Source organism: Falco punctatus (assembly GCF_963210335.1).
Source record: "Falco punctatus genome assembly, chromosome: 1".
Classification (NCBI taxonomy): Eukaryota; Metazoa; Chordata; class Aves; order Falconiformes; family Falconidae; genus Falco; species Falco punctatus.
In genome coordinates this window covers 35,180,772-35,199,305 of record NC_137580.1, presented here as the reverse complement: position 1 = coordinate 35,199,305, position 18,534 = coordinate 35,180,772, and the positions used below count along the sequence as shown (strand labels likewise).

Sequence of the window (18,534 nt, the reverse complement as noted above, 5' to 3'; positions counted from 1 at the left end):
CATGCGTTTCAAAAGAATGTGGCTTCTGGCTTGACAAACATTTTGTACTCTTTACCTGGTTATAGATATTCTCAAATAATAAACGAGGTACAAATGCAGGCAAATAAATGATACACAGACTGTGAAGCCAGGGGCAGACTTGGTTCTGAAATATATCCCAGTGTATTCCTTCACTATGTATGCTACCCAAGGATAGTCAGATGATTTTGATGGCATTCACAATTTTTTAAATACTGATTTTTAAATTCAGGATTTCCTATCTTTTATTTCTAATTTAGACTAGTTGCTTTAGGATTCTAGACTTTTATGAAGTATGACAAAATATTATGTGTATATTATTTCTTAAGTATTTTGGAAAATAATTTCCATAACACTTAAAAAAAGAATTGAGAAGCAGTCAATTTTCCTTTTGTAAGAGAAGTTTTGATATTTTGAAGGTCTTCCTCAATTAGATTAAAATAAAAGGGTAAAAAGAGTTAATTATCAAAGCAAATAAAATAATCTGTATTTCAGTTCAGTAATTCTGAAACATTTGTGTTTTATTTAAACCTCTTTATACAAATGTAATTTCTGAATGAACACAGTTTAAATCCAAAATTCTGAATTTTTTGATTTAAAATACCTGTGACATTTGGAAAATCTGAATTTGTTTTGGAATAGAAAATTAATTCTAAACATATTTTAAAATCTTGATTGAGTAGTTGAAGAACCATCGTTAATTACTTTTTTAAAAAAATCCAGTGATATTTATTGTCAATGTCAGTTGAATAAGTTGTCTATGAAAGAATGCTGATCAGTTACTTAGTTTGAAGTAAACTAGTTGGCAATCAGCATGAGCATCCAAGCAGAGCTGTAGTTACCACCCAGCTTCAATAGTTTTTCATATATGCAAACTGAAAAATGTGTAGACTAAAATAGTTCAGTGAAACTACTATACTTCAAATCTGTATTAGAATTCTCCTATAAAAAACAAAAATAAAACAAAATTAACATGAAAGAAACGGAGAAGGAAAAATCACTGACTTCAATATGGAAATGAATAACAGAAATACAAAATGATAGGTTCATTATTTGATGACGTGATAAAACAAAGATCTCATTACTGCAATAGTGTTCCTCTCCTGTCAGAAAAGGATTGGAAATAACATCTTTATAGAAGCTGTATTCCAGCAGAGTTGTAGTGTTGCATTCCAGTTAACAGAAGTTACAAATACATGGACTGTCAGAATGTACAGCAAACTTGCCCTTTAAACACCTTCTATGTACACCACTATGTACAATTCAGGGTTTTTTACAATGCAGTTTTTTCACGCTTCTCCAGAAAATAATGTTTATGATTGCACAGCCTCAAAAAGATAATACAATAATTCTTCTGAGTAGCAACTTTCAGTTGGATATGTTTTCAGGATGAGGCACTATATACTAAGACTTTACCGTCTTTGTTCTATGCTCCTGATCCCCTACAGTGGTTTTCAAGGCCATTTTTTTTTTTTGCTTTGAGAAGTCCTGAATTTAGTCTGCAAGCAGACTGCTTAGAAATATTCTCTGTTGTTGAGTGAGTGATGTGAAGGTCCTTCTAGGAGTACAGCATTTCTGCCCAGTGTGTGTTGGATGGCATGTCTGCAAGGGCAGGCAGGATGGTTGGAGCCTGCCAATCAGACCAAAGTGCCAGGGCTAATGGGTATGCAAGAAAGGGCACCTTCCAGAGCTTTGTAACATGCCAGGTATCACCATAATTTTTTTCTGAGTTACTGGCTGAAATATCTAAAATGTGGTTCTGTAAGTTTTCCAGCAGGTTCATAATGCAGAAAAATCATTAATTTGGCCTCAGGTTCATATCTGAGTGTGCTTGTGCACATCAGGAAAGGTATAGTTACTGTTATTATTGATACTAACATTTGAGTGTGTTTCCAAAGGCATTTTTATAAAATGTCAGTGACACCCATTTGTTTTTATCAAGTGACTTGGCTACAGTCCCTCTTTTGGACTAGAAATACTTCTTACAGTGCACGTGAGTCCACAGCTGTTGAAATCAACTAATGGAAGTATCCTATATGCCCCAGCTGAGAATCTGGACTATGAATCTTCCTGGAAAAGTCCTGCATTTTGGTGGTGGTGGTTTTTTTTTTAAAAAAAACTAATAAGGAAGCTTGCTTTTTTTTTCCTGGTCTTTTGTGTATTTGTTTAGTGCATCATCACTAAAGAAAAGAAAATGAATGATTTCTTATTGATTTTTGATAAAGCTTTTAAAATCTTATTATGAATGAATTTTAATAAGGGTTTGATATGAATGTCCTTTAATAAAGGTTTGGTACGAATGTGCTTTTCACACATGGTTTTGGAATTAAAAGTTTGAAGGTTATTCTGCATACAGCTACATAGAAATATTTTATCATTTCTATTAAAATTACTGTAATTAAAGAATGGAAATAAATATAGATAATTTTTTTTATTTAGAAAGAATTCTTTGGAGACCTGAAGGAAATAATTTCAATCAGTTTATTTTCATATCAGTGTTGTTCCACAAAATACTTAGCTATAAAGTATTAGAAAGCTGTCAGTTTCTGTGGCCCTGACTGCTGTTTTCTGTCCATATATTTAATAATACATTTCTCTTGAGTAATATGCATAAGAGCTGAAAATATCTCCATAGTCCTTTGACTGTAGGTTGTAGTAATAGCTTGAAGACTTATTTGAAGCCTTGGCTTGGTTATTTGAACACTATTTTTTATTGTTCATTTTTGAGAGTAAAAGTGTTATTAAATTTTTGGTACTACAGACAGCTTGGTTTTAAATGCTGATGTGGTAGTAACTGATTTCTCCATGAACTGAGGTCACTATTTCTTTGAAGTTCAAGAGTAAAATTTTAATACTATATTTTAATCCGATTTAAACAGATCAAAATGGATTACAAAATTAACAAGACAGGTACCTTTATTAACATTTCACGTCATCACATACAGGTAGCAATGAAGGTACATGGAGTTCACGTGGGAAGACAAAAGGACAGGGCCTCTGTTAATGATTGGATATCACGTTATGACAAATAGGACATCTTCTTCATAGTTTACCCTTAAATTTGTACTGTAGATTTGAGGCAAAGTCCCGTCTATAGGTCCTGTACATCTCAAGCCATTGCTATGCTGCAATGATTCACTGATTTCATTTCCATCAAGAACTCCCTCAAAATACTTTCATCAAAACGGATGGGTGGGTTGACCAAAAAGAAAACAAAAGAAAAGAGGTGTGATTACCATTAAAGACAATCTAGTTTGCATGTCTATTTTCCTCACTAAAGATACGTTGATCTTTAGGTTTTTGAAAATAGAATTAAAAGAGTGACTATTCCTGAAAACTAAATATATTAAAAGCTAATTTAAAATCAATGTATTAAGTATATGTGCAGTTAATCTTTTTCCCTGTACAGTGTAAATGCAACTAAGAAAAAGCACTGTTCATAGCTATATGTCATTATCCCTGTATGACTTCTAATTCTGCCATTTTTAACTTTTGTTTCTCAAGACTGAAAAGAGTGTAACTGTAAACGGATAATTAATATTCATTCATTCTGAAGGATATTTCCATCACATTAGTAATATAAGATTTGTGAAATAGTTTTGTTCATTGGCCAGATTTCTTTTTCTGACAGAGACAAAGCACTACGGATCATATATGGACTACAAAATGAAGTCTTAAATTAGGGACCAAAATCCCCATGTTCTCATGATTCATAATGCGATTTGTGTAATCATAAACAAATTAGACCCTTTTTGAAAAATCTCCTATACCTTTTGTGATGCGTATTGAAAAACAGCAATGAGTAAATTGTATATTATGTATCAATAAGTTTTCATTTATAAATGTATTTATAGCACAATCCCAGACACTTCAGAATTTTTGTCAATTCTGTGCAAATTGGATTTAGCCTCTGAAAAGAAATTTGCCTTTCAGTTATTTGGAATCATTGAAGTCCATGCTTACAACCATAAAAACGGTAGCCAGAGGGTGCAGTTATACCTAAGAATTGCCTTTGATGCTGCTGTTACTGTTTGGGAAGGGAGGCTGCAAGGGAGGATGTACTAGCTGGTCTAAGAAAGAGGCAGTGACTACTTGAAAAAGCATAAGGAAAATGGCAAGAATAGATGAGCTTTGGATGCCAAAATATCTTGATACAGCTCTGTAAATAACTACATTTTATATAACTGTACAATTTTCTATAAAACTCAGCAGCTCTTTTTTTGTTTGCTACACTAATTTACTGCAGAGATTTTATCTGAGCTCAGTCAAAAGCTTTTTAAGAGAGAGATTTCAGTTCCGTGTTTTTAATCAGCATTGAGAAGGAATAACCCATAGTTCTGACAAAATTTCAAAAATACTCTAAACTCGGAAAAACTGTGAATTTTTTTAAGGAGATGTTTGGAGTTAAAATTGAACGTAATGATTTGGACAAAGAATCTGAAAAATAGAGGAGAGTTGGTAAGTGCAAATACAAGGTACTACATTTAGCCAGGAATAATCAACTTCACAAACATAAGATGGAAAGTGAATGGTTCTGCAGTAGTTCTGGAAAGAGACGTGTGAGTTATGGAAGGTAGCAATCTTGATGTGTCATTAAAAAGGCAAATGGAAAACTGGTTTGGATAAACCTGCGAGTTATGGAAGGTAGCAATCTTGATATGTCATTAAAAAGGCAAATGGAAAACTGGTTTGGATAAACAAATGTATAACTTGCATCATGTGGTCATTTGGCTACTCTCAGCTGTTACTGGCTAGGCTTCATGTTGCAAACACAGTTTTGAGGAATTATATAGACTTACTAGGAAAATTTCCAGGGAAGGAGAATGAGAACGAGAAAAAAACAACAGATTGTACCAACTGGGAATATTTAAAGAAAAGAAGGCTGAATGGAAATGTGCAAATTGCTACATCAAGGAATGAAGTAGTCTGTTCTTTGTCCCACTCTAGACAAGCCATGAGAGTCCAAAAAGGGCATTAGTAAAAAACTTTCTAAACCGTTGGAATAGATTTCAGAGGAGCTTGTGGAATTTTTGTGACTGGGATGAATTAGGTATAACTGATCCTGACTTATGTCAGGAAAATGGATTCATTGACTTCCCAAGGGCATTCCAGCACTGAAATTCAATCGTCTGATCATTGGCTAGGGTTTACTGGGTAAAAGTAAATAATAAATAGCTTCCCTATTGCAATTAGATATTTATTCATGCTTGTTCTCTTCTGTCAATGTATACCTGAAATAAAACATTTCTAGACCCATCTATTTTTGGATTTTTGCAACACAGTCAAATCACTAGGAATTTTGCTGTACCCTTGGCAGGTAAAATGCCAGTGCCAAAAAGATCTATATTCATTGGTTGGAATTTACCTGGTAGAAAAACCTAATCCTTGTAAAATGTCCCAAGATGGCAAGTATATAGGATAAAAATGTCAAATAAGTTATCCTAACTGCTCTATTTCTCTAATCTATTTGGACATAAATACTGAATAGAATAACAGTTTTCACTTTGAAAGCAATGAGGATTTAATGTTCAAGAAACCCTCTGTAGTTTACTTCAAATGCAGCCTTTTAACCTAACTTCTTTTCGTGTCTTATGACTTCGTGGTCAAATGAACAATTCTGTATACGTGGTAGTTTCAAAAGTCAATACAATCTAATTCCTGAGAGCCAGTGGCTGTTTGACCTAGTCCAAAGGGACAACAAACCCTTACAAAACTTTATAAACATGAGCTATAGTAACTGACTTTGAAAAAGACAAAAGAGGAAGGAAACAGAAAATTTGACTTATGATCCTAGGGTCTGCTTTTCATGTTAGAAATCATGGTGAATAAATAATAATATTTGTGGTAAAGAAGGCTAGATATTAACCTTTATATAGATAAGATATATATATAGAGAGATAAGATATATATACATAGAGATAAGATAGATATAGATAAGAATATCTATTCTTATATAGCTATAACTATAGCTTCCTTTAATCCATAAGACATCATTTATTATTTATATACCAGAGGGTTTAGGATGTGATCCATTTTTTTTTTTAAGAGGTAAAATCTCTATGCCATAATGCTTCAAGTTCTTACACATTTATTAGGCAGGGAATTGTTTAATAAAACAATGAGAAAAAGAGAAGCAATTAGCTGAGCTGTCTCTAGCGCTTGAGAAGGTGTGTTCTTAAAGATTAGCTCGGGCCAGGAGCTCTAGCTCTACACAGAATTGGAATCACTCAAGAAATGTTCAGTTAAATTAATCTTTTTAGAAATATTTCTCAAAATCATAACCTTGCATAGGAACAAAGCATTTTTTGGCAGATTTAGGCTGAGAAACCTGTCTCATGATGAAACATACAGATACAGGCAGGAAGGGAAAGCCATATACCATCCAAATATAGTTAATATGCTCACTTGAGTTTTATTAAAAAAGCATGGAAATGCATGCCTTCATCCTTCAGAATCTAAGGGGAGTACTTGATATTGTACTATAGACCCTGCATTCTCTAAATCTAATCCTCTAATTTTATGAGTACCTAGCAAGCAACCTACCTGAAACTAGAAGACTGTCTAATGAAGTGTCAAATTAGAATAAGGACTTTTAAGTGTGTATTCAAAAATACCATGATGTGAAGCACTCATCCAGCAAAACACTTAAGTCAATGAGACTATTCATGTGCATACTTGTTAAGCGGTCTTCTCTTAGAAGTGCTTTGTATATTGTGGAGCTGTCCTCACATACCTCTAAGGTGAAATTTGATTGATTTTGATTGCTGAAGGTGTGTCTTTGGTGAGCTTGAAGTCTTGCTAAGAGGGGGCTGGAAAAAGATTTGGTTTGATTCTGAGGAAAGAGGGTAACACTACTACCTGCCAATTTCTAAGCCCTGTGATTATAATAATGAATGTGTACTTAAGGAAGTGAAAAGGTGTCACTATAGTTGAATGCGGTAAATTTGCCTGAGATCCAGAAGACACTAAAATACATGGTGAAAAAAATAATGGACTAAAGTATAGTCACATATCACTCACCAGAGCTGTTTGTATTCGACACATGACGCATTCATGGTGGCTCACCTGCCCCCTGTCCTGCAGTCCATCTCTGCCTATCCCATTCCCACCATTCCAAACCTTTAAGCAGCTTTCAGAGAGCTGCCATGTTTCAAAAACAAACACCCTGTCACAAAAGTGCTACTTTCCTCTTGTGTGTCTCAGAAAGCATTTTTTCTGCTACTGTCAGTGAAAAGAAAAAAGCACATTTTTCACAGGTACAAATGTTGAAAGCAAGTACATGCAGTCTGAATCATCCTCTAGGCTACAGTACATTAGTTTCTCTCTGCAGCTGAATTAGTTTAGAACTCGACACACAGGAATGTCTGAAAATATCGTCATTTGAGTGTCCAGCCTGTCTTTTAACATGGAGTCTTGCTAGCAGAGACTGCTTAGGTAGGCCTTACAGCATGACAGGTTTTTAATATCTTCTAACTAAAAGCAAAACAACCTGTAAAATATCTTCTTGTGATGTAAGTAGTAAATTGAGGTAAGTCTTCAGGAACAAAAGATGGCTGAAATGAGTTATATTGCTACAGACTTTCATCCACAGTAATATTCTAGATAGTGACTGAAAGCCAGTAGAAAGGCTCGGAGTGACATCAGTGGTGGGTACTCATTTAATGAGTAATTTGGAGATATATTTATTCTTTGAAAAATCAGAAGTAGGAGTTACATGTTGTTGTAAGAAATTTTACTTATTGCTTGATTTAACAGAAGAGTTCAGAATTCAAACCTGTGGTCTTAGCTCTTTGACTTTGCACACTGGTAGTGGCATATTTTAGTTAGTTTAGTGGTAGTTTAGTTAGCTTCAGCTATAAATTATATATTAATAACCATTGCTGTATTAACATTTCTTACTAGTTATATAAACAATCTATGCTATGTTAACATGACAGAAGGAAAAAACCAACCCCAAACTTCTCAGCCTTTTAAAGGGAAATGTTTGTTCTTCCACCAATAATATTAATTGAATAAGTATTTTTTGTATTAAAATAATATTTACATGAAACACATCTGTTAAGGCTTTGAACTGAATACATGAATGAAATTAAGAAACATTATTTGTTGAATCTCAGTATAGTACAAACTGCTGCAAGCACCAGTAACATTCATCCACTGAAGTATAATCTAACTCTTCTAACAGAGTGAAATCCATGCTTGTACAGATGGCTCCCACATGGCCCATGCCTCATTTAAATCTTTCTTAATCCCTCTTTTAGGAATTCAAGTTGGATTTACGCAGTGCATAGTCCTTGTAGTGACCCTCTGCCTATAGTGAATTTCATTCTATGCTGCCATATTATTTGTATTGCCACTTTAATCTACAGTATGTTTACCAAATTAACCCTATATCCTGGCACAAATCAATCTCAGACTCTCTTGCAAAGTTGTGAATATGGTAACTTTTACCTTGTTCTTCTTCCTCTTGCGACGGAATCTCAGAAGTTCTTTATGCTGCCTTGACACAAAGTTCACAGCTGCATACTCCAAAAGTGCAGAAAATACAAAGAGCAGACACACAGCCATCCAGATGTCAATCGCTTTGACATATGACACCTGTGCAGAGAATAGAACAGAAGACTGAATATGTTAAGACCACAGATGTGAAGTTTAGTATTTCACATCAGGAGGAAGTGCATTAATATCTCCACATCCCAACACTACTTCTATCAAACAACATTTAGCATGAAAGCCAGCTAATAAGAAGGACAACAATTCAATCTGTAAGCATTAAATATTATTTTTGAAAATGGGGTCTTTCACAAAATGTGTTTACTGTTTACTTCATTAATGGTTCTTCATAGTGTACTGTGTATTTTTTCACAAACCAAATAATCCAGAAGCAGCACATGCTCTTCCTCTATTTGTCCTCCTGACATCTGTGAATGATACTAAGGAGGCATAAAATAGATTATAGTGGGACCAGTGGGAATTCCTGTATTATAACAGAGCTGATCTAAAGCCCTGAAATAGAAATTAGGTGGCAGGAAGGAGATAGATGAAGAACTTTGATGTGTTCATTCTCTGCTAATTTAGGCATGTTAAGTCAAAAATATAGGTTCAAAATTAGTCCTGTAATGTTGACACAGTGGAAGTATTGAAAATCAGTTACAGGGTGGATGGAATCATTGCAATCCTTTATTGCCAAGCTCAGCTGCAGGATATAATCTGAAGTAGAAAACTAGGGCCTGTTCCCTCTCTCTGCAAATCTGCAAGAGCTTTTTTTCATACAAGCCAACATAGCTTCAGACCTCAAAAATGTGATGAAAACATACGTAGCTCTCTTGGGTAACCTCTTAGGTTGTTGCTTTTCTGAGTTTTTACAGCATTCTATTTTCTTATGTGTTGATGCTACGTTTGGATGCATATATATGAGGCACAAAGAACACTCACTTCTGTTAAGGGTATCTATTTTACTTAGGAAAAAATCTAATTAGCCAACCTGAATATTGCATGTTAAAACTAATATAGAAGTAGACTTTGTGCATTTTTATTGTACATATTTTATTTCTACTAACTGCAATGGCATGTGAAGATGGTTAAGGAATAACCCTTAAAATGAAAAAGAAAATCTTTAAAGCAATGGCAGGTCAGAAATCTTAAATACTTATAGAAATATGTAAGAAATACATTATTTACATTGTGTGGTGAGTGATTCTTTATACCATTATTTGGAGCTATTTAGCTTCACATTTTTCTACATGTTGATGTAAATGTGTTTGTAACTAGTCGAGTTACTTTGTAATGTAGGCAGGTTTTGAGAAAGGAATGTGATTGAGAACAGTTTGGAATCTATGACCTTTAGAAATTCAGTCATATCTGCTAGCACGTCATCAGAGACTGGGATCTGGAAAAGGATGAGCTAGTCATTTGTTAAGCAGAATTTATGGAGTACTGAATAACGTTGCTTTCATCAGTTGCTGAGGTTTATGGAATTTAGTAGGTATGTAGTTGGCTAAATAGTTGAGATGGGGATAAATAGAGTATATTTGAGTGGTGACTCAAAGAACCTCTAAGTATTTCAAAGTTATTTATCTCCTTTAGAAGATGTTTAAATGCTAACAATTAAAACACATATGGTTGACTGAAGGTGTTTATTTGTCACATAACATTATGACTTTGTACTAATGTGGTACAAAGGAAATTCTGCTTACCTTTGGAAGAGATGCTCGTGAACCTGAGCTTTGTGTTGTCATGGTCAGTACAGTTGTTATGCCTAAAGCCACTCTGGCTGGAGCTGCATCCATATTGATCCAAAATGACACCCAGGAGAGAATGACAATCAAGAGACTCGGTATGTACATCTGGATGAGATAGTAACCCATCTGCCTTTCAAGGTGAAATCGCACCTCAATACACGTAAACTTTCCTTTTTATAACAAAGAAGAAATAGTCAATAGAATGTTCTTTAGTGTCAACATCTAGTGTACACTTTAAAGAATTTACACTCCATCAAATGTATTTGTTCTCTAATGAAATATGAATGTTTTAATTTCTCTTCAGTGGTTTTTAATATGCACGTTGCCCATTATAATAGGTGTATCTACTGGAAAGAAAGGGGACAGAAAACCTGAAAATTTAAGAATTCAATAACCTCTGGAACTCTTCTTTCCTTATAAAAGCCAAAGCACAATTCACTATAACAGGGGAGTTCCTCTGTGTGATCACACTTATTTTTCACTTATTGTTTGAAAATACGGCTATATGTAAATATATATCTCCCATTGTATAACATCATCTTTGTCTTTTGGTTCAATTTTAAGCTTAAATTTATTTTTTTAATCCAATGAATTTGGGAAAAATATAGTGAGATTAATGTGGACATTAGGTTATCAATAGGAGATTCTGCTAAATCTCTCTTGATCCCTAAACTGTTTCAGCTCAAAAGTACAGTGACCAAGATTCAAACAGTAATCAAGGACTTGATATTAGACAACTTTAGAAAGCTAATTAAATGACCTTATTTTTCCAGATAGTGCACATCAAGTAAATTCTACTGCTTTAAGCAAATGAGAAAAACAACAACAAAAAAATAATCTATTGTTAGCTCATAGAAGCATAAAACCATTTCCTTTCTCTTATCCAGATTGTGTGTGGTTTTGTTTTTTTTTTTTTTTTTTTTTTTAACCTTGTAAACTGTAGAGTATTTCACAGATCTTGACCTGGTCTCATTATAGTTTCTAATTCTGCTCAATGCTTATATTAGTCACATATGAATGGTGCTGAAGGCAATGCTGTTACTGTAAATAACGTATATGTGAAACAGTTTCTTACAGCAGAAACATACATACCTCAGATTTCTTCCTTATTTGAATGAAAGCATTTACTAATTCTAAGTTTAACATGAAAGCTATATAGTTATTTATTTCTGAAGTTGTATGAAGTTGTTTGGTTATGTTTTCCAATAGTTTTTGATAGATATTTTCCTAATCCATTTATATTTACCAAAATGCCATTTTATAGCAAATCATTCCACATTAATAGTGCTTTAATATTTATCACATTAACCGAATTTACGTAATGGACTTCTTTACGAGCTTATCCTATACTAATTTAATATATTGTGTATTATACTGTGACAATAGTGTTAGGCATACAGAAATGAATTTCAGAGAAATTAAAACCAAAATGTTTTTATTCTAGACATATTAAGTGCTTGCAAATATCTTCTGAACTTCATTATTTTCATAATAGTTCTCTTAAAAGGCTATTAGTTCTTTCTATGGTGTCATAGTAAATGTTATTGGATGAAATTTTTATTCTGCTGAGGCAGTAAAAAAATATTTCGTAAGATGATGGTTATGATGTTCAATTTTAAATTGTTGTGATATATCTCAGGAGTTTTATATCTGCTGGCTCAATTATTAGTTCCATTCCTAATTGCTCATGTTTTCTGAATCCTATCTACACTCCTGCAATCTGTGTCCCAAATCCTGGCTCAACCATCTGCTGCCCCAGCTCCAAAACTGATTTCTGCTTCAATCAAGGGATGCAGTCCTTGTTTAACAAAGTGAATGGGAATTTTGGTGTCTACCAGGGTTTTCACCTACTTTTCTCTTCCAGTATCTTCAAAAGGATACTGACACAAGGCATTCTTTTGCTTAGCAGTTCAGTACGCCCCGCCTAACTAGAAGTTCTGCACTGACTGGCCTTTGTCAGAATCATATTCTTACTTCAAACTGGTCCTTACCCAGAAGATTCCTTTTTTGTGACATCTATTAATTCAGCAGCCTTGGACAGCAGTAGTCTTTCTCTCATACATCACAGTATATCATGGTGGTAAGTAGTGACAGAAATGCATCTAACAAATCTAGGTCTTTTGTAAAGCCATTTTATTTGGCATCACATCAGCCAGAATTACAGTTCAGCATGCAACATTTCCTTCTTATAGGGTCTTATACTCTTCTTTCAAAACAAATTAGGAAGGAAAACTAAGGAGCATCAGAATGGGTAATTTATGCATAACCGGAGTGTCAATAAACATTGGCTATTGCTTGTACATTTTTTTTTCTCCAAAGAAAGGTGGGATAAGAGATCTGAGTTTCTCTTCTGAGTAATCAAGTGGGCTTGAATTATTACAGAGCTCTCAGCACAAAAATACTGTGGTCCTAAACAGAGAGCAATAAATAATGTACTAGCTCTGATGTGGATTATTTTTATGTAGTTGCATGTTTGCCAGGTTTATCTGAACTAAGAGGAAGGAGAGGACTAGCTGTGGACCACAGAACCCTAACAAAATGAAAGAGATTCTGAATGAAAGAATTGCAGATGGAATATACAGTAACCACAGAAAAGGAGAGAAAAGAGACAGGATGATGAAGAGGCCAGAGCTAGGACTGAATGATGTGTTGGAAGAATTATACTGAATGATTTTTTTCTTGGTTTTGTACTTTTGTAGACATCATAGGCCAAGGTAAAAAAAACCCCAATCAATCAAACAAAAAACAAAAAAGCCAAAAAAAAAAGGTGAAGTGTGACTCTAAGTGGTAAAGTACCTTTGCTTAACTCCACAAAATGTGTGACGTAGACTCCTGCCTTTGCCTTAGGCCCAGTGAGTTTATGGACATGCCAGTCATAAGTCTACTGTTTCTCAGACAAGGCCACTGTGTTCCTCATCTGTTCTGTTCTAGTGTAGCACTGAAAAATTAGTATGTGGCAACTCCTCAGGGAGGCTGGTGGCCACCCAGGTACATACTTCTCTCTGTTACTCCACTGCTGACTGTTGGGGCAAGGCGGCAGTTGGGAGTGTCTTGGCACTGCAATTGCTGGTCTAAGTGTGGAAGGGGTGACTTTTTTTTTTTTTTTCCGTTCTGATATCAGAACCACCTGCATAAACCTGGCTAACGAAGCAGAATGGAAAAAGAACATTTATACTAGCAGATGTGAGCCTCAGCTAGGAGGCAGCCAGCAGAGGCTGTGCTGTTGTTTCCCCACTTAAGCCAGCATCTAGCTGTGGGCCTTCTTTCTCTTCATGTATTCCATTTCAATTTCAAATCCAGGTTAGCTGTGGTTTATCTATTTGACTGGATGCTTGAACAGATCAGAAGAGACATACCCATGAAGTCAGCTCAGCTGGGGCAGGAGATAGACAAGCAACTAAGAGCACTGGTCTAATAATTCACTACAGTACGTAAAAGATAAGCTCTAGTTCATTCTAATATGCACTGCAAATGTCATGGAGAGTGGCTAGGAGGAGTATATGCACCTTTGTGGTATTGTGGTTTTGCTGTGGCTGAGTAACAAATGAAGGCCTGATGCTAGTTTCAGACCAGAGCTAAATACAGACACGCACACAATGGACAGATTTTTGTAATGCAAAAGAAAAAAACAGCTAAGCATTTTTTCCTGAAACAGAGGTAATGTTCTTGGTGTTTGTAAGTCTAGCCTAACCAGGGATTCAAGTGCACCGAAGGCACCAAAAGTGCTGCACTGTTGCGTGCTGTACCCATGCATATGAAGTGAATGTACTGGTATATATGCACATGATTGTGCATTTGTCTCTCTTACACATGTGCTTTGGTAACAATGCCAGATCTGCTGGGCTGGTATGATTACCATACAGTGTACATAGTAAAACCAATACTGTAGTGGAAAAATGTATATTCCAGTCAGTCTATGTAATTCTTTCTCCCAGAAAGTATAAGTAGCTTTTCTTGGGAGTTAGCATTTAGGTCACATATTCTTTTTTGGTTGTTGCTGCTGTGGCCAACTGTGAGTAACCTGAGGAGAACAATTTTTTACCTTAACACACCCTCACATGACACAGCATCCTCTGACCAAGGCAAGTGATGTTTAAGCAGTGGGCTATGCAGGCAGCAGTATGCTTGTGTCATTAAAGGTACTGCCAGCAGTGTAGGATGTGCAAGGGAAATCAAGTGTAAGTAGTAGCTTTCAGGCCATAAGGAGTCTTTCTTTTCAGTTTTGTCTGCCTCAAACTGCTCCAGAGGCAGTAGTTGGTAGAGCTTAAATATATTTGTCCCCTTTAAGCAACCCTTAAGATATCCTCTGGGGGAAGCTTTTCTTACTGTATCCTTACAGTGTCACGATCATGTTTACAGTTTTCAGCCGAGGAAGGCTGAGTATCTGTTTCAGAAGTTACATAGAAAGTTTTTATAATGGGGAATCACCTTAGGAAACTGAGCCAAGGAAACAGTGTGCCTGAGAAACAATAAAGGTAAGAGTAAAATTTATTAAATCACTATGACATTAGAAATTAATAAGATAAGAAATCAGAAAATTAATGTGTAAACAAAAAAGAAGGAACTAAGCATGCAGAGATTCAACTATTAATTCATGCAGAATGGTGAGATATCTTCTGAAGGTTCTGGTTATTGACACTACTTTAGATACTAGTAAGCCATAGTCTGTCCTTCCTTATCAGAAAAGCCACTGCTAATACTATTAAGTGATCTACTGTGAAGTATTTTATGGATATAGAGAGGGCGGTGGCTTAAAGTCTATACAGCTTCAAGATATTACATTAAACTAGTTACTTAATATAAGAATTTTATACTTGATGAATAAAGAATGATTCAAAGATTAGCAAAATTGAACTTAACTAAGGTTAGCAAATCTGAATAAATCTTTATGGAGCCCTGCAGAGTATAAGTTTTAGATCTGGGAAGTGGATATTTTATATTCTGATTACTATACATCTGTCAATACGGATGTAGGCCACACAATTCTGTTTTTACCAGTAACCGATAACCAACAAACAGGCAGCCCAAGGGCTAAAATATTGCTAGCTGTGGAGATTTGCTAACAGAGTCCTGGGGCAATTGAACTGTGATGATGGTCACTGCATTTTCTAGCACTGCATTTTCTTCCTTGAAAAACAGCTAGAGACACAGGTTTAACATGAAATTAAGTACTGAAAGATAGCAGGAAAGGGGAAAGGGAGAATGAGACTTCTCCAGTGGCTAGGATATGCTCAGCCTAAATGGCTGAATTACATTTAGATCCCTAATACAATACAGAGCTTCTCCCATTTCTCTGTCTTCTGGAAATTCCTTTCTTATGCAGCTCAATTCTTCTACTCCCCATAAAGATCCTAAGCATTCAAGCTCAATCTGAATTTGAAAATTGTGTTAGACAGAGTATTTATTTCTAGATGTTATTCTGAACCTCTGCAGTGTTTTCCATTTTTAGACTTATAAAAATCAGTTCTTCATTTTATGAGGAAAAGATAACACAGTACAAAAGCCAGCTGACACACTTTTCTCTATAGACAGAAAAGTAGACAGTCCTCTCTTCTAAAATCAAAAGTTAAAGACTTCTTATACGACAAAACAATAGGGGGACTCAAAACAGATTTTTGTATGGATTGATGCAACTTGGCTACTGTACTTTATGACTTTGACTGTTTTCTAATGTTTAACACCTTGGATTCCCAGGTTTTCACTAAATTGTTGCCATTGCAATCCTTTTGAGTTTTCTTGTCTACTCTCTGTACCCTTGTAAGAAGGAAAAAAGGACTGATATTTACTCAAACCAAATGTCTATTGCAGGACAATTCACCTTGAGAATAGTACATTTTATTTATATTTATACATATATACATATATATATATACAAAATAAATAAAAAAATATCTAACTGCAGGCCATCATAGAGTTCCCCTTTGCTGTATTTTTCCAGCCCTTCCCTAATGCTGGTTCTGACACTCGTCTCATCATGAGCTGGGACACGTCAGTGTGCTAGGTAGTAGAAAACCTAGTCGTTTATGTATGTCTGTGTTAGAGCCCCAGACAGATGAAGTTTTGATCAGTATTGTCCTGAAACAAAATTACTCATCATGTAATTAATCAAGGATTTTGTTACAAGCCCTGCATATGTGAGCCCTAATGTTTCAGATTATCAGCTAGTACACAGGATGGAATCATCCTGGCAAAGATTGCTGTTGCCTTTAGTAGGAGTGAAGGTATTGGTTCCAAGTGTCCTCAAACAAAATGGATTAATGATAAAAAGCCCCAAAACACCAAATAGAAAGCTTTTTTACTTTTAAAGTTATTAATGCTAAAATAAATTTTCTGAGGACTATTTTGTGTTACAACTGAAATAACTGTTTGGCTGAAACCAGACATATTCTCAGAAGGAAACAGAACTGTACTGCCATGAGGGATGGCATGGACTACCAACACTTTCCTTCTGCGTTTTTTTTACATGCTTTCTTTTTGCTCTGCATCTGCTAAAATAAGACCATAATTAAGCTTATTTGGCTACAAAGCACAGTGTGTTATGTATCACACCGCAATCATAATGGCAGATGATTTTCACGGAAAGCGTGGAGAAGGAGAATGAAATATATAAATTGACTTTTCCATGAGGCAGTACTGCTCTTTACACTTTCTCTCCTGTTTGAGTCATTACCAGAATCACCACTAGGCAAGCTGAGTTTACCTTGTACAGTAAAAAGATTTCCTTTTTATTCCTCCCAGAATGTTCCACCATCATTTTAGAGACATTCTGCTTTACTTATTACTGAAATACAGTTAAATACTTTCTGTCCTTTTGCCTTCCTGTGACAAAATTTCTTAAGTACACAAGACAGTCCATAAATTCTGTGTGTGTGCAAAGAGACTGTGTTTATAAAATTGACTATATATAAGTAAAGTTAACTGAAATTATTTTTATATATAATAAGGACAAGGAGACAGGGTAATAAAGAAGCACTTGGTAAGTGCAGTCTCCAGACACTTTTTTGCAATTTGCACTGAAATATGAATTGCAATTTGAGTATATTTTGCTGATAAAAAGTACTTATAAAAGTACTTAGCTTTTCCTTGTCGTAAAATGAGGCTATAACTAAGATCATGCAGCCTGACTAGAAGTGATGATTTTTGAGTGTCTAGTATATAGAATACATGAGTGCTCATATATTCGGCTGGTGTCTATCTATCTAAAGCCAAGATTCACAAAATGACTGTAAGTATGTACTGCCATTCATTTTTTTTTTCAAGTCAGACTGTGAATATCAGTGGCATATTGTGGGGTATCAGTGCTGATGCTGTCACTTGCCATTGACTACATAAGTTCTTGGTCAGGAAGGAAGTGACTTTACATAGCTTATTTGGAAACAAACCTGGGGCAGGTGATAAACTTAACATTGATGTAAGACTGATATTGACTGCAGTAACGGAAAGTTGAAAATAAATGTGGAAAATAGTAACTATTTTTTTTTTCAACTTGATGGCTTTGCACTTGCAATTCCCATCTCTCTCAGAATGGCGGACCAAGCTGCCATTGAGAAGGACCTCCATAGGCTGGAGGTCCCATTGCAACATTATGACAGTCATTAAAACAAATGTACATTTCTGCAATAAGAATGGGGTAACCCCATGCACTTGTACACGCTGGGGATCAACTAGGTAGGCAGCACTTGTACAGGGAAGGCTAGGTAGATATCAAGTTGAACAGAAATCATCAGAAGAAATACTGAGTTGAACAGAAGTCTTGTGAGGTGAAAGACTAGTCACATGCTATAATGTGTTAGGAGGGACAGAGGGGGGAGAAGTAGAAACTAAGGAGGATCTGATAGCAACATAAATATCAAGGACATCTAGATGTAATGTCTCTACTTCCAGGAAAGCTGATCAATTTTTATTCAATGAATCTTTAAGGTAGAATGTGTAAATTTTCATCAGCGCAAGGGAGACAATTGAAGTCTCTTCTGCAGAGAAAAATGCCCTGTTGGACTCAGGCAGTGCTGTTTTGTGTGTCTAGGACTGGTCACATCCTCAGCCTGTCAGACTCTGTTTTTCATTTTTTTTAAAATATATGTGTTTATATATATAAAAATATATATATATATTTATAATTTCTCTTTTTTTCAGTGAAGGAATGAGCAGCTTCAGCGATTTCATGCCCATAGAATACCTCCTGGATAAAAAGTACAAATACCCTTTTCTGAGAAGTGGACCCAAGGGGTTAAAAAAGCATGGCTTAAAAATTATTGCTATAGTCTCCAAAAGAGTG

General features: G+C 35.2%; 1 protein-coding gene across 4 annotated transcripts in view; it reads right to left on the bottom strand.

Moving 5' to 3' along the window:
- GLRA3 (glycine receptor alpha 3) overlaps positions 1–18,534 on the bottom strand; it is a 103,173-nt gene that overhangs the window by 15,827 nt on the left and 68,812 nt on the right. For 3 of the 4 annotated variants that reach the window (XM_080372780.1, XM_080372778.1, XM_080372779.1), the window contains exons 7-9: positions 10,215–10,429; positions 8,470–8,616; positions 3,072–3,191 (exon numbers count right to left, since the gene is read on the bottom strand). In XM_080372780.1, coding sequence (XP_080228906.1) covers positions 3,072–3,191; positions 8,470–8,616; positions 10,215–10,429 — 482 coding nt within the window. The remainder of the gene's footprint in view (positions 1–3,071; positions 3,192–8,469; positions 8,617–10,214; positions 10,430–18,534) is intronic. The other variant, XM_080372781.1, reaches the window with a different exon arrangement.